This window comes from Mesoplodon mirus (assembly GCF_964341445.2).
Source record: "Mesoplodon mirus genome assembly, chromosome: 7".
Taxonomy (NCBI): domain Eukaryota; kingdom Metazoa; phylum Chordata; class Mammalia; order Artiodactyla; family Ziphiidae; genus Mesoplodon; species Mesoplodon mirus.
The window spans coordinates 74295521-74312332 of NC_138983.1; the positions used below are offsets into that span (position 1 = coordinate 74295521).

Genomic DNA, 16812 nt, shown 5'->3' on the forward strand with positions numbered 1-16812 from the left:
ATCAGGCCCTGAGTCACCATCCCGCCTCCCCACTCCACACCCAGGCCTCTGTCCTCTTGTCCTGGTCCCTACGGGTCTGCAGCTGCACCGAGGTTTAGCCTGGAGAATGGAGGCCTGGGCCTTTTGCCGGGGACACGGGCCATACTTGAGCTGTTCAATGTCCTTCTCGTATCGTCTCAAAAGCTCCTCTTTCCTCTGCAGCTGGTTCTTGAGTAGGGTGATCTTATCAAACACCAGGTACAGGTCTCTTTGTCGAAGCTGGTGGACTCTCTCCCTCTCTTTTGGGGAGAGGTGTTTCATGGACACGTGACCTGACATATCTTTGATGTTCAGCATAGTCCCGAGGGTTTTGCTCATATCCAAGTACTACGAGAAAGCGTTTCACAGGTAAGAGGCCTGGCCCAAGACCGCTGGTGGCCACTTTGAGGAGGCAAACGTCTAATTCTGTTTCATTCATTTTCTGCAGTTGCAGAGAAGAAACACATGCTTTGCAAATGAGTGCATTTGGGGCTTTTAGTAGGACTTTCATTTTCCCCCGCATCCATTTACACTATGCCTTTTTGAGAATTGGGGGGAGGGGTGGAGGGGGAATGACAACAGACATAAACATTCATTCTTACTACCCAGTCTTGCAAGGAATTGGGCTCTGCAATTTCCAGCCCATGCTGGGATAGGAGATGGGTCTCGTGGAGCTACTGTAACAACTAAAATGTATGTGGAGTTGATGTTTAAACTACCTGCAGGGCACGCAGGTTTGGACAGGAGGGGACTGATGCTGGGTATACCTACCAGCTTTTCACTAAGATCTAAAGCCTCAGCCACATCCGTTTTCCCTAACTTCTCAGTGGCCATGATGGACCCTGGGCTGGAAAGGCCATTTTGAGGCTGAAATAAAACAAAAGAAAAAAACTCACTTGGCATTCCATTATGATTTTCTACATCCAGAAGAATAACCCAAAGAATAATGCAAGAACTGGAAAAAATAATTTGAGAGAGTTGATTTTTTATATCATCTTTATTGGAGTATAATTGCTATACAATGGTGTATGTTCGTTTCTGCTGTATCAAAAAGTGAATCAGCTATACGTATCCATATATCCCCATATCCCCTGCCTCTTGCGTCTCCCTCCCACCCTCCCTAACCCACCCCTCTAGGTAGACACACAGCACCGACCTGCTCTCCCTGTGCGATGCAGCTGCTTCCCACGAGCTATCTATTTTACCTTTGGTAGCGTGTGTGTGTATATATGTCCATGCCAAGAGAGTTGGTTTTAAATCCATTCTGACTCTGTGAACTGCTTTCTTTATGACTGTGTTCCTACCCCTTCAGAGCACGACTGCCTTTGAAATGATGCATCACTTGTGCCGTTCTTTGGCCACCGTCTCGTCTATCTTCCCTTTAGGCCAGTGGTTCTCAACCGGGGGTGACTCTGGCCACCATACCCCCTCCAGGACATTTAGCAATGCCTGGGCACATTTGTGGTTGTCATAATTGCTGCTGGCGTCTAGTGGGTAGAGGACAAGGATGCTGCTAAACACCCCACGATGCATAGGGCAGTCTCCCAAACAAAGAGTTACCTGGCTCAAAAAATCAGTACCGCTGATGTTGAGAAGACAAGCTCCAGAAAAATGGGGACCATGCGGCTTTTGCTCACTATCTCCCTCCTTGTGCCCAGCATGGCACCTGGCAACGAGTGGTGCATAGTGGGCATGTTTGTTGAATGAACGAATGAAGGTTAAGTGGAAAATAGCCTCCCTCCTTTTTATTAAAGGAATCTCATTTCTGTGCAGCAGAAACCATACCCTCACAAAATTTGGCCCAACCTTCTCCTAGCTCTGGAACCTGGTGGGTGGGCATCCCTTCAGAACCTTTCCAGAGACAATGCAGATAGTGTTTGCAGCTGCATCTCCCTAAGGCCCCAACCAGCCAGCTGGCTGTTGGAAGCCCAACTGACTGCATGGAAAGGCCACCAGACTGAATAGGGGACCTGATCTGAACGACCACAAATAACCATAATAAGACTCCTTAAAAAATAAATTGGCTTTTAATGCTTGCCATGAGCATCTCTTAGCCCTAGCATTTGTTGGCACTACCCTGAAAACCTCTGAGATTTTAAAAAAAACAACTACAAAAATATAAAGGCCCCCAAGTGACTGTGATAGACAAGAGTGGACATATTTGTCTATGTATCTATGGAGATGAGAATAAAAGAGGGTATCTGAAGATGACAATAAACCGGGCAGATCTGCTGCAAAAAGAACCTGAGATGCTGCTCAGTGTCTTCAGCTACCCTGAGCTGCATCCTCTGTACCTCTCCAGACGCCCCCTCTTTTCCTGAGGGGAGGGTCACTAAGGAAGAGCCTGGGCTACAGGATCCAAGCACGCAGTCCCCACCCGGTCTCTGCAGGCTAGCAGACACACCACCAGGGACACACCCCTGGTGTGTCTTCAATCATTATTCTGTGACCTTGGGTGAGGTACTTGACCTCCTGAAGCCTTAATTTTTCTTATCTGTTAAATGGGGACAATAATAGTAACTATGACACAAGGCTGCTACGATGGTTCAATGACATAAGGCATGGAGCCGGCTGAGCTCAACGCCTGGCACACAGTAAGCAGTTCACAGATGTCAGCTATTCTTCCTCCTGCTCTTTCGTTTAATTACTGCCAACCTTGGAGGATTGAGAGTTGGGAGGTTTCCTGCTCTGTGGTGTCAGTGGTGGGATGAGGGCTTGTTGCCAAGGGGAAGGTCAATCTTGGAAGCAGGACCATCAGGACATGAGATCCAGCTGAGCTCCCCACCTGGAGACGGTCCCTCCACTCCCAGCCTCAGAGAAGGAAGGTTCGATTTTATCAGGAAAACCAACACATTTCTGAAGACTCACATCTCTAGACGTGTGAGCAAATGTCTAGAAAAATTGTAGGAGAAAATGCTGGTACAGAGAGGACGGCTTTATTATGTTTTCCAAAAGCTGGTTTAGACCAGCTGCCGCAGCAAGCCACGCTGATCAGAGCTGTCCATTGTCATGTGTCAATCAAACACCCGATCAAACATCCATTTAGGATACAGGGCACCTTCAACCTAACAATCAAATTACTTCTGAAAATCCTGGAAAACACAAACTATGCTCCCTAAGAAAGGAAGGTTTTCTTGGACAATAATCTTTAAAAACTGTTTGACAATAATAACTATCATCTATTAAAGTGCTCGCTATGAGCTAGGCACTGGGATAAGCACTTTACATAATGATCTCCTTTAATTTTTCCATCATCATTTTACAGCTGGGAAATTGAAGTCCCAAAAAGGTTAGGAGCCTGCCCAAGGTCACAGAGCTTGCAGAGCTGGGATTAGGACACAGGTCTCTGATTCTAGAACTTGTGTCTTCTTAATCATCATGGCTCCCTTCTGCTGCCCTTTATGTGTTCATGTTTTTCAGTTTATAGCAAAAAGCAAATGTTAGGCAAGCTCATGGCATAATGTTGTACATTAGCTTGTTGGATATTTTCTGCAGAATATAACATGTGATGTGAAAAGGAGGGCCCAGAGATTGTCCGGGCCAGCATCAGTGCAATGTTATATCATGCTGTACACGATGGGAAGCCGCCTTTCTATTCAAACATTGGATCACTGGTACGGCCAGGCACCAACCAGTCCATACAGGTGTTAGCCCATCAGGGAGGACCTGGCCTCGAACCAATGATGTATACAGTGGTGCCAGGGCACACGGCTAGTGTCTGTCCTCATGCCCACCCTCCCCACGTGTCAGTCAATGCAGAGACAAAGTTTCTTTGGTTACCGTTCCGATCTCTACTCTTGAAAAAGTTGGCAAGTCAGGTTTTGCATCCAATATTTTCCGAACATTTTTTTCCATCCCGAGGGTCTTTAAGTCTAGAAATGATTCATCCATGTGGTCCTTGTGGTCTATAAAAGAAATAATTTACACTCAAAAGAAAGGCTCAGGAAGAAGTTACTGCATGTAAAAGTCACAGCTGCTATTTACTGGACACTTACCACAGGCCAGTACTAATTAGCTCACCATCCTCCCTTGGCAGGTGAGGCATCGAGGCCCAGAGAGGTGAAATGACTTGTCCAAGGCCACACAGCTCATATGAGGCTGCAGCCTCCCAGGGCGGGGGCACTGAGGGGGAACCTTCGGCCACAGGTGTGAGGATGGACTTGAACCCAGGCTTCTGTGTCCTAGCCCAGGGCTCCACCCAGCAGCAAGCTTGGTTTCTTGAAAGCCCTATTCCCTCTAAACAGGGTATTTATCCTGGGAAGTTCCCCAAGGTTGGTCCTTGCACAGCATGCGTCTATGAAAAAGTTTCCACTGGGCCACAGTGAAATAAGAAAAAGAAGGACAAGGTTCTGAGTTTTTCATGAAATCCTGTTTATTTAATATCAAGGCCTGCTCTTGACTCTGAGCTCATGCCTACACATCTATTTTTTTTCCTGCCCATCTTTTTTTTATAACTATGTTTTTTTAGTTATGAAATGATGGGGATAGAAGATGGTGGTCCTGGCAAATTGGTTAGTCCCTAAAGTGAACCCTCAAGTCTGGGGCCCATGGTTCTCAGCACAGAGGGGTGACTAGGCAGGAGGAAACTTACTTGACAAGCTGGCCTTCTCAAGTTCTTTAATTCGCGCACGAAGCTCAGATAAGGCCTTTTTCTGACACTGAATGACTTCCTCATGTCGGGACCCTTTGCACTTGGCTCCTAGATCACTGAAGGACTGCTCCTGTGGCCAGAATGGTGAGGACAGCAGCTTTATCAGTGATCACAATCTCACTCTCTTGTATTTGAAGAAACATGAACAAATCATGGATTAGCAGAAACCCTGTCACTTACTTAGTACCTTGGAAAATATCATTACAGGGCTTCAGCAGAGAAGGAATTTAAAAATTTCATTTCGAATACAAAGTCACATCTAGGAAGATTTCCAACTTTCCTACCTACTTAGCATCATTATAAATAAGAGATCCCCGCTATGTTCCCTCCCCATGTTTTATTTCTTTTTTTCTTCTAATGTTCTTCTAAGCTTGGGTTTCCACTTGTTGTCATTCTGGTCTCATCTCTGAACAATCACATCAAATTTGCTCCTGGAGGGGCTTTTTTTTTTTGCCTGCACCATGAGGCATGCGGGATCTTAGTTCCCTGACCGGGGATCGAAACCGCGCCCCCTGCAGCGGAAGCACAGAGTCTTAACAACTGGAACACCAGGGAAGTCCCTGGAGGGGCTTTTAGTTATTTATTTTTTTTCTGCGTTACGTGGGCCTCTCACTCTTGTGGCCTCTCCGGTTGCGGAGCACAGGCTCCGGACACGCAGGCTCAGTGGCCATGGCTCACGGGCCCAGCTGCTCCGCAGCATGTGGGATCCTCCCGGACCGAGGCATGAACCGGTGTCCCCTGCATCGGCAGGCAGACTCTCAACGCACTGCACCACCAGGGAAGCCCCAGGTGGTTCTTATCGGCCAACTTGGGGAAAACCTTCTTCTCAGACTTTGTGGCTGAAAATGTAGTCTGCAGAGCTGTGCTATCGGTACCAGCTGGGAGCTGTTCAGAAATGCAGAATCCCAGGCTCCCCCAACCCGAGACCTGCTGAGTCAGAATCTGCATTTCAACAACATCCCCATATGATCCATGGACACCTTTGAGTTGAGAGGTGCCACTGTAAAGTATCCTCTAATTGGCTGGTTTCTGGAAAAGTAAGTAGCAGTTTGGGCCATGTGTTTCCCCTGATATGCATGAAGAGAAAGACTGAAATACTATTGGTTGGTCTTGCACACACTTAGACACAAACCAGGAGCCGCAGTAACGACTGGGATTTGTATCAATAAAATCAGCTGCGGTATATAGACAAAGTAACATTTCTAGACATTTCAATAACCTCGCCTCTTCAAGTTGATCTTCAAGTTGATCTCTGAGTTTTAGGATTCAAGCTTCATGTTAATTCCTCCTACATCATTCACCCTCTTTAATTAATTTAGTTCCCAACAAGGAGTTGCTGAGATTCCTCCATCTAAGTACATGCCCTCTGCTTCTCATAGGAAAGCCCATTTCATCAGTTTCCAGTAGTAAAGAGAAGGATGGGGACCACCTTACCGATTTCTCTGCCATTAGCCGCTTGACTCTGGCTTTCAGCTTCTCCTCTTGCTGTAGCCTTTCCTCGGTCAGCTTCTCCTTCTCTGCCAGATGCTGCCGTAACTCTTCTTGCAGCAAATACTGCTGAGTTTCCCGAGAACTGTTGATCTTCATCGGAAATGAGGGGAAGGGGAACTGCAGCTGATGGGGGACAGGACTAACGCAGGAGTCATTTCCACTACCTTTGGGGGCGGGACAAAGGTTCACGAAACTTTCTTCAAAACACAGAAAAATGATGCTTAGCTTAGTAACTAATAGCGAAGTAGTAGAGCATCGTGGTTAAAAGCTCAGACTCTAGATCTAGATAGAATCTCAGCTCTAGTTCTTTCTAGACACTTCTTCGTATAGAAAATAAGTGGGTGAACTAAGGCAGGCCGTCTTCCTCCTCATTCATCCCTGCCGGCCGCTTGGGTGCGGGATTCCGTGGAGAGCATGGGCCCGTGAAGGGGCTCTGCAGCACGCCTACCTGACCTACTGCCCTTTCCAAATTGGCTTTAATGAGGTTTGCTCTGTTCCTCATTTCTTTCAGCTGAAGCAATTTCCTTCTGGAATCCTGCCGAAGCTTCTCTTCAACCTGAAAGGATGATGAAACCGAGGGCTTGCTGCTAATGTGATCATCATGCCCTCTGGGGAAACTCTTCTGGGGGGGCTAATGGCAGTGGGGGAGTCCCTGAGGGGTAGGGACAGCTGCAGCCCAGCAGCAGGGGTCACAGGCATGCACAGGGTGGAGGCAAACTCACAGGGAGTTCCCCCCTAGGGGAAAGGGCCGAGCTCTGCACCCGGGGCTCAACTATGTTCTACCGCACACTCCCATCCCAGCTCGGTCCCTAACCAGCCGTACGACACTCGGAAAGTTACTTCACTGCTCCGTGACTCAGTGTCCTCATCTGTCAAATGGGGATGATGATACTAGTATCACTGCATAGAGTTATTGTGGGGATTCGATGTTTGGAATAGTGCTTAAGGGCTCTGTGAGTGTGTTAAGTACTGTTGTAACCTATGAAAGGTGGACGGGAATGTCCGCCGTACAGTCTCGTTCTAATAACTCGTGATGGGTACTTGGAAATGTTATGATTGGGTTTATTATCATAACTGTTTGTCGTTACCACTTTGAGCACACTCACTGGTGGTAACCTCTCTGGAGGCTTGCCAAAGCAATGTCTATTAAGAATTGCAGCCTGCCAAGGAAGGCCTTTAAAGTGGAGAAGCTTGCCTACTTTTCCCCCCTTGCTTGGGTAACAGTCAACACACGGTAAGCTTGGACGTGCTCCACGCTACCCTTGGCTGGCCAGTGTAGGCCTCGCAGCTGCTCAGTTCTTGGATGCACCTGCTGAGCCCTGGGCCCTGGCACTAACAGGAAATGAGGCAAACTCTCGTAAATAAATGGAAAGTTTTTGTGCTGAAACAAATTCACAGGCTGTTTTTTTAGGGATCTGAAGAGGGGGATCACAGGGATGTAATAAAAGACCCAGAAAAGCCCTTAAGAGCTTTCTTCTGGGTAGTGTGGTCCAGTGGAAGAGCCTCTACCCAGCTCCGTTACCTTGGAAAAGTCATCTAAGCTCTCTGGGCCTTAGTTTTCTCCCAGGTCTAAACATGCTCTGACTTCTATGTCAGCAGCCTTTTTCATATGCTGCAAAAGCCAAGTCCAGCCTTGGACTCTGCCCTTATCTGTGCTCTGCATGAACAGCCCCCGTTCCCGTCCCCAAGCATCAGAGTCACCTTCAGCGGCCGCCCTGCTCCCTCTCTCACACTCGGGGGTCTCATGCCTGTCCTCCAATCCCTCTCACATGCAAGCTGGACTGTGACAAGTGGCCTCCTCGCCTCGAGTTTAGTTTCTTCCAGTGCAATCTTAACGGTACTGTGAGAGTTACCCAGCTGTAAGGCAGCTCTGTCCAACAGAACTTTCTGCAATGATACAGGTACTCTGAGCGAGGCTGTGTTGTCTAATACGGCAGCCACCAGGCACATCTGGGGATCGAGCACTCGAAATGGGGATGGTGTGACGGAGGAACTGAACTAAAAATTTTAGTTAATTTTCATTAATTTCAGTGTAAACAGTAGCATGTGGCTGTTTGCTATGCCAGGGTCACTGAAGTCAGACGAACCTGGAGTCAGACAAAACCGACTGTGCCATTGGGCTAGTTACTTTACTAGTAACTAGTAGCCTTGACTTTCTCATCTGTAAAATGGAGAGGATGATTTCTAGATCACAGCGCTGTTGTGAAGATGAAGAGATGAAATGTTCAAGGTAACTCCTAGTACGTGAGAAATTGTAACTACCATTTTCACCCTGATTACTGTCCACGAATGTCATTGCATCAGTCACTTGTTCAGAAGCCTTAGTAGCTCCCCACTGCCTGTGTGGTACAGAGCTCAGGCACCTGAACTAAGGCAAAACACCAAGCCAGGGATTCAAGAAGCCCCTACGAACTCAACGAGGTAAATAAAACTGAATCCACACCTAGATAAACCATAATAAAACTGCTGGAAATCAAGGGAAAAGACAATCTTAAAAGCAACCGGAGAAAAAGACAGATTATGTAAAGGTACAACAGTTAGGCTTACAGATGACTTCTAAATAGAAATAATAGGAGCCACAAGACAATAGTGACATATCTAATGCTGTATCTAATGTGCTGAAAGAAAAGAATTGCCATTGTAGAATTCAATACGCAGTCAAATGTGTTTTAAGAGTGAAGGTAAATATACATCTCCAGACAGACACACAGGCACATTTGAGAATTTGTCATCAGCAGAGCCACAATGAGGGAAAACATTAAAGGGTGTTCTTCAGACACAAGAAAAATGAACCCAGGTGGGTGATCAGAGATGCAGAAAAGACAAGCAACAGTAAGGGTAATGTGTGGATATGATACTGACTATAGAAAAACACTAATAATGTCTTGTGGGGTTTTAAGTATCAAGAGGAGTTTAGAAAATGACAGCAATGGCTTATAAATCTGGAGGGGGTAAGTGAAGTTAAGGTGTTTGAAACTCATTGCACTGTCAAGGAGAAGGGCATAATTATCAACTACTATTGCCTCTTGGTAAGTTAAGAATGCAGGGCTTCCCTGATGGCGCAGTGGTTGAGAGTCCGCCTGCCGATGCAGGGGACATGGGTTCGTGTTCCGGTCCGGAAGGATCCCACATGCCACGGAGCGGCTGAGCCCGTGAGCCATGGCCGCTGAGCCTGTGCATCCGGAGCCTGTGCTCCACTACGGGAGAGGCCACAACAGTGAGAGGCCCGCGTACCGCAAAAAAAAAAAAAAAAAAAAAAAAAAAAAAGAATGCATATTGTAGTCTTCAGGATGACTACTAAGAGAATAGTAGAAGAGTGAAAAACTTAATTAATGTGTGATTTTGGTGAGTCAAGGATGAATGCCATTGTCTTACTATTACTAAGAGAATAGTAAAAAAGTGAAATATTTCCAAGCTAATAGAGGGGGAAAGTGGAATAAGAGAAAACCATCCACTCAGAAGGAGGCAAGAAAGGAGAGAAAAAGGAACATACCACAGATGGTACATCTGGTATTGAGCAAGAAGGTAGATTTAAACCCCAGGACACGAGTAATTACATGATATAAATGGACTAAAAGTCAAAATTGTCAAACTGGATTTTGTAAAAATGATACGCTATCTGAAGGCATATGTCTAAACCTTAAGACAAAAATTGACAGAGAACATATGAAAAAGATATGGTATGAAAACTCTAACCAACAGAAAGCCAGTGATGAAGCTAAATGACAAAGGAGACGTTAAGGGAGAAACGCTACTAGAGATGAAAAGGGACATTTCATGATGATCTAAAGTTTTGCTCTACAGGAAGTATTAGGATTCTAAATTTATATGCACCTAGTAACACAGCCTCAAAATATATAAAGCAAACATCGTTCATATTAAAAGAAGAAACACACAAATGACAAACATGTTGAGATTTTTAAAAACATTCTCAATGATGGAACAAAAAGACAAAAAAAACAATATGAGAATTTAAGTTGGATCAACATCATTGGCAAACTTGATTTAATGGATCAATTCTTTCTTAGATAATTTCACAATTAAGATCTGAAGGCAGTCTAGGGTTGTGGTTACACACAGGAGCTTTGGAGTCAGGCAGACCTGGATTCAAGTTCTGCCACAACTACTTTATGCAAGTGAACTTGGATAACTTCCTTCACCTCTGTGAGCCTCAGTTTTCCCGACTGTAAAGTGGGGTTAATACCAGTATAGACCGCATGGGGTCATTGTGAGGATGAACAGAGATGATGCAGGTGGAGTGCTGGCCCCAGAGTGGTTCCCAGGCCAACCTGTCCCTGCCATACCTTGCTCTTTTCCCGCAGCGTCATAGAGATCAGGCTCTGCTCGGTACTGCTCCTTTTCAGCTCCACCCTGAGCTTCCTCATTTCTTTTTCCATGTCATGGATTTGCTGAAAGAGTTCCAACAACAGGGAAGTCAACTTCACAACTCATTTCATCCGGTTCATTAAGGCAGAAACCTAGTCTGGGATTCGTTAACTCCTTCCCTTGGGGGACAATTCCAGGTATTTGAGGCAAAGTAGACTTTCTTTCAACGGATGCAATGAAAGTGCTGGGTGAGGGAAAATTTGAGTTTCTTTTGAAGATCAGCATGGATCCTGGATTAAACAGTACAAGATACCTATCCACTCATTAGAGTCTCTTTCCTTGGGGCATATTTTTGAGTTCAATCTAAATAAGGGCTGTTTGGAAGACACAATGGGCACAGTTTGGAAGAAAAGAACAATGACATTTTTCTTTTTTCTCATTTGAGGCAGAGAAGTGTGCTCCTGACAGAGAGAAGAACACATGTCTCCTGCCTCCGTCCCAGGCACCGTCCTTCCCAACGGATGGAAAACGTATGCCTGGTGATGTGCACGAGGGTTCGGGCCGGTACAGGGGGTGAACATTTACATTGAGTGGTCATCTTTTCATTGTATTCATTTTTATGTTCACCTTCCATACAAGGCCAGTGATACATTTGCTTTTTATTTTGTTTTTATGAATTGTTGTAAAATTGAATGTATTTAAGTAAAAATACTTCAAGAAGAGTTGTGTTAATAACAGTGCTCAGGGCTGTGATAAAACTTGTGACAGTGGATCATGAAAGTCTGGGCATCACAAGTCCAGGGGTAGGGACCACGGTGAATTTCTAGCAGCATACGGTGGCCACCTCCCGCCCCTTTCCCCAGGGGAAACCTGATGAGGGGCCTTGAGCCAACTGCCCAGAAAATCTGGGGAGAGTGTGTTTTCCATGGTCTTTTCACCCATCTCTTTGAGGCCAGCAAATCAAAGAATTAGGAGACTACATTAACAGACAAACACCCAGAAAGCCCCAGAGCTTGTGCTAGCTAATGGGCCAAGGAACCCCTCCAAAACCCTCAAGGCCACAATCTAGGCTTTCAGTGGACACCTAGGGGTCAGGAGGTTCAACGCACGGTTTTGCAGAGTTTTAACTCTTTCTCTTGGGCTTCCCACTTCTCCTCCTGGGCATCTTCCTTCTGTAACTCTTCTTTCAGCACTGAGCACTGTGGAGAAAAAGGACAAGGCCACGGGAGCTTGGCTGGGGGTCCCAAGTACCTGTGTTCATGCCCAGGAGTGTTTCCTGCTGTATAACCCAATCACACCTCTGAATTCTGAGAGGCGAGACCATTTGTGTGATGGGAGCACGGGATCCTGTAGTCCTTCCCACTTCACCCCTCTCCTGAGTTCTGAGGAATAGAGCATCTAAGTTCCTCTTCAAAAGCCAGCAAACTTCACTGCAGGGGAAATCCAGCTTTGTAGAGTCTGGGTACTTAGGGTGCAGGAATTGGGATGTTTTCACGCTGTGACCGGTGAGGGTGGAGGGGGCCGAGCCAGTGAGCTCGGGTCCATCTTAGGGCTTTTGTGCAGGTTGCATCTCAAAGACACAACTGCCCCGACTGGTGTGGAGGGGTAAACGGAGCTGTCTTGCCCGAGGGCGGCTTGGCAACAGGCATTAAGGGCATAAGGATGGATGTGCCTTCTTTTGACCCAGCAATTCCCACTTTAGGAATGTACCTTAAGGACAATGACTGGAGAAATAAGTAAATCTGTAGTTTCAAGGATGCTCTTCACAGAATTGTCAGTAACAGTGGAAGAAAAAAAAAAAGAGGAAACAACCCAAGTGTTGTTTAGAACAGCAGACCACTTTATAACACTGGGTACATCCAGGAGAAAGTATGTAGCTTTTAAGACGAATGATAAGAGCGTTGATTTATTAGCACGGGAAAATAGTAAGTATTTAAAAATTTTAAAAATGTGCATAGTATAAATTAACTATAAAATGATTGATTGATTGATTTCTAGGCAATATATAGAAATAAGACTGGAAGAACATACATGAAAATATTAACACTGATTACTGAAGGTAGCATTTCCTCTCCTCTCTTTTTATTTTTTCTTCTCAATGTCATCTACTTATTTTTCTAAAATTAACACACATGATGTATGTCATTAAAAAAAAAGGCATATCAAATGTTCACAAGAGCAGTACCCTTGGTGGTGACGAGCCCTTGTGCTATTGGCCAGCACAGTCTAGAGGAGAAGGGACCTCATTCTGAGGTCAACGAGGAAGGGGAAACGGGGACATAAATCATCCAAATGCACTTCAGGAGGTAGAAGAGCCAAGCAGGTGCTGTCTTTGCAGATTCCTTCTACTTAGCACCAGCTCTGCATCCCCTTCCCGTCCCCAACACACACACACACACACACACACACACACACACACACCCCACATTAAACAGCTATAGCACATGCCTGGGAAGACACTCTGCTTGGGAGAAACGAATGCAGAGGGCTTGGCCAGGCACCCGACCTCGGGCAGAGGCAGAAGAGCACAACGAAAACCAGCCTCCCACTTCTCGGAAAACGATTTTGTCATCCCCATTTCACAGATGGGGAAATGGAGGCCAAATAAGTTACAATAAAAGAAAGCTCTGGGATGGGACCCTGGTCTGTCTGATCCCAAAGCTCGTGCAGTGCCTTTCACCAGCTCCAAACTGGGTATGGTACTACGTTCCAGGTATTACTTACTGTGCCTTTTCCTTGGAACCTCAAGATCTGTTCTCACCCCAGCCCCATGCAGACCTAGCTATCGGGTAGCCTCTGGGAATCTCTGAGTTGCCACCTGAGATGAAAGCTTTGAGGTTTTACCTTGACTCACAGAAACAGGCACATCATACAAATACTGAGAAATCTTATCCTATAGGGGCAGGATTCTAAAGTTAGCATTGAAGGCAAGATTTGCAAATAGTCAAAGTTACATGTAAAAAGCTCTTTGCTTGCCTACCACGTTCATCTTCCATAGAGACATTCTACACACTAAAGTCTAAGGAAGAAATGAGCGTCTGCGTGTTTGCATCTGGATCTTCAGACGTTCTGCTTTGAAGACAGTTATGAGAACCAGCGGTGCTGGGACCACGATGCAGCCGTGTGGTCATCCGTGCTCACAGGGAGATCGTATTCTGTTTAATGTTAAACTTTGTACTGGCAGTATATGCTCATAGGTGGGTTTGTTGCTGGGATTAAACAAACTCATTTATAATAGGGGTTAGAAAATGTTTGCTGGATGTGAAAATATATTATGCTTCTTCTGAGCCACATACACGCTGTCCTTTGAAAGGCTTCAGAGAAGTTGGCCACCTGCCCAGCAGCTACCCTCCCTGTGTCCTTGGGCACTGGCCTCATCTCACCACCGTGTGTCATGTGACTCCACTGTGCTTTTCGCAGCTACAATTTGCTGATGACCCGACACTCACTCTGGAGCTGAGGGCTTCGAGCTGGTGATCCTTTTCTTTGTTCTCACTTTTCAGTTGATTCACCTCCTGTTGTAGTTGTTGAACTTGACCATCCTTTACTAACACGTCTCTTTGCAAAGATGACACCATCTCTGTAAAAGAACCAAACCAAACCAAAACAAAAGACTCATGGAGGTGAAAGAGGCAGGAAGGATTATTGGCAACACCATGGCTGTCAGCCAACGTTTGGACAAGACCTTCCAAGCCTGGGCCACCACCGGTGCCCGCCTAGACCTGGGGAGGCTTTTTCCAAGGGTCCCAGAGCAGGAATGGGAATGAGAGCAAAGTCCACGGAACAGGGTTTGAGGCTTCAGTGAGAATGAGGGGCAGTCAGCACCAGCGAGAGGAGAAGCCTTTGGGGGCCCCTTGTGGGCACAGGCCAGCCAAACCTGGGAGGAGAGGCCACACCATGGACCTGGGGAACAAAGTCCCAGCACAGGGAAGGTCTAGGACTTCTTCTCCAGAGGCCAGGAGACGGGCGTGTGGCAGAGGGCACTGCTGGACACTATTGATGGGGTGGTTGGTTTCACAGTCCTCTGAGTTTGGACCCCTCTCTACCACTTATTAGCTTGGTGGTCTTGGACAAGCTATTTCACCTCCCACTGTCTGTCCCACACAGAGTTATTGTAAGGGTCAAATGATGCGATATGTCCCAAGAACACAAAGTGGCTAAATTATGTTTGTTACAGGGCGCCTATGATTTTTCTCAGCAGCCAGCTTCCAAAATGGCCCCAATGATCCCTACCACCTAGAATTCATGCCTTGTGTAGCCCCTCCCAACCTGAATAGGGCTGCCATGGGTAACCAATATGATACTCTGGAAATGACGGACTGTTTCCTCTCAGGCTGGGTCATAAAAGACACTGTGGCCTCCTCTTTGCTCTCTCTCGAATTACTCACTCTGGGGGAAGCCAACTGCTGTGTTGGGGAAACTCAAGCATCCCTAGAGAGAAGCATGTGTGCTCAGGGACTAAGGCCTCCAGCCAATAGCCATATGAGCAGCCATTCTGAAGGGGGATCCTCCAGCTCCCCCCGAGGCTTTAGATGACATGACTTATGCCCCAGCCGACATCTTGACTGCAACTCATGAGAACTAAGTCACCCCCCTCTCAAATTCCTGAACTACAGATACTGGGTGAGATCATAAATATTAGTTGGGGATTTATCCATTACATTTTGGGGTAACTTGTTATGCAGCAATAGATAACTACTCCATTACTGTAGTATCATTTTTTTAAAACATCTTTATTGGAGTATAATTGCTTTACAATGGTGTGTTAGTTTCTGCTTTATAACCAAGTGAATCAGTTATGCATATATATATCTCCCCATATCTCTTCCCTCTTGCATTGTAGTATCATTTTGAATAAAAGTGGGAAGAAGGGTGCATAAATGCAGTGGTATTGGGTTACCTCATACGGTTCTTTTCTTAAAAGAACATCAGGCCCAGTTTTAGTGGTAGGTTTCAATCAAGAATGTCTATGAAATAAAGCACAAAATGCTCCAGAATTTCATTTTAAAAATGAGCTTTGCCTCCAGGACACAGTTCAGTTACTTGGAAATCCCTCTGCGGCTTGCCACACTTTGAGTGGGTCCAGCCCATCTCAAGCATTATCCCAACCCAGGTCTGTCCGACTCCCTGATCGGAGAAGGTGGGATCTGAGACAGGCTTGATGCTTGGATGAGGTTTCACTGGCCGACATACGGGAGGAAGGTGAGGACCAGCGAGTTCATCCTTCCATTCCTGGTGCCCAGAACAGCACCTAGCCTGGGGGAGGTGCTCAGAAAATATCTGAGGACATCCCAAGTGAGGGAGGAGAATAAGCAGAGACCTGGGGGCAGCAGGGGGTGGGGCTGGGTGTGATTAAGTTGCAGAGTGAGGCAGAAGAAAAGCACAGATTCATACAGAGATGGGGATTCACGTGCGACTCAATGCTATGCCTGGCTTCTACAGCTGTGGGCATGTTTCCTGCTACGCGCTGGCTGCCTTCAGAGTGATGTGCCCCTCCGAGGCTCACTGCCTCCTCCCTGTCACCTGCTTCTCTCCCTCCCCTCGTCTGAGTGGTCCCATCCTCTTCAGGTCTCTAGGCATGTCAGTTTCGGCTTAAAAAACTCCACTGGATTCCCAACACCCTTGGAATAAAAACCCAGACCCCCCGACCCTGCCCAGCCCCACAATCCCCTGTTCACTCCACGCAGCCTCGCTTGCCCTTGGCTTGTCCTTGCCCACCTGAAACAGGTCCTCTCTAAAAGAAGGACATAGCCGTGGAGGATACAGCATAAACTGGTTAGAATCGGCTAGGTCCAAGGGGGCGTAAGATTCGAATTCCAGGGGGAACTGGAGCCCCATTACAGGCTCATTGTAACACATGAGCGAAATGACACACGCACCAGCACCAGGACTGTTCCGAGGCTGACCATAAAGGTCAAAAAGTGGGTGGTGGGGCTTCCCTGGTGGCGCGGTGGTTGAGAGTCTGCCTGCCAATGCAGGGGACATGGGTTCGTGCCCCGGTCCGGGAAGATCCCACATGCCGTGGAGCGGATGGGCCCGTGAGCCATGGCCACTGAGCCTGCATGTCCGGAGCCTGTGCTCCGCAATGGGAGAGGCCACAACTGTGAGAGGCCCGCGTACAGAAAAAAAAAAAAAAAAAGTGGGTGGTGGCCCAATGCCTCGAAATCCCCGCCCCTTCCCCAAAATATTAGAGTTGTCCCAATCCTCCCACTCATTAGCCTATAAAATTACCCAGCCCATAAAAACTAACCGCCCCATATTTGGGGGCCTCTAGCCTTCTGAGATGGCCCACACTCTGTCTGTGGAGTGTGTTTCTCTCTAAAGAA

At 46.7% G+C, this 16812-nt stretch overlaps 1 protein-coding gene across 1 annotated transcript in view; it reads right to left on the reverse strand.

Annotated features, from left to right (window-relative positions):
• Positions 1–16812, reverse strand: part of LOC309808805 (forkhead-associated domain-containing protein 1-like) — a gene marked incomplete at its 5' end in the record, with an annotated part of 205828 nt that overhangs the window by 119995 nt on the left and 69021 nt on the right. The window contains 8 exons of the mRNA XM_082629380.1: positions 146–366; positions 790–885; positions 3799–3923; positions 4610–4730; positions 6615–6716; positions 10465–10569; positions 11596–11685; positions 13936–14066. Coding sequence (XP_082485506.1) covers positions 146–366; positions 790–885; positions 3799–3923; positions 4610–4730; positions 6615–6716; positions 10465–10569; positions 11596–11685; positions 13936–14066 — 991 coding nt within the window. The remainder of the gene's footprint in view (positions 1–145; positions 367–789; positions 886–3798; positions 3924–4609; positions 4731–6614; positions 6717–10464; positions 10570–11595; positions 11686–13935; positions 14067–16812) is intronic.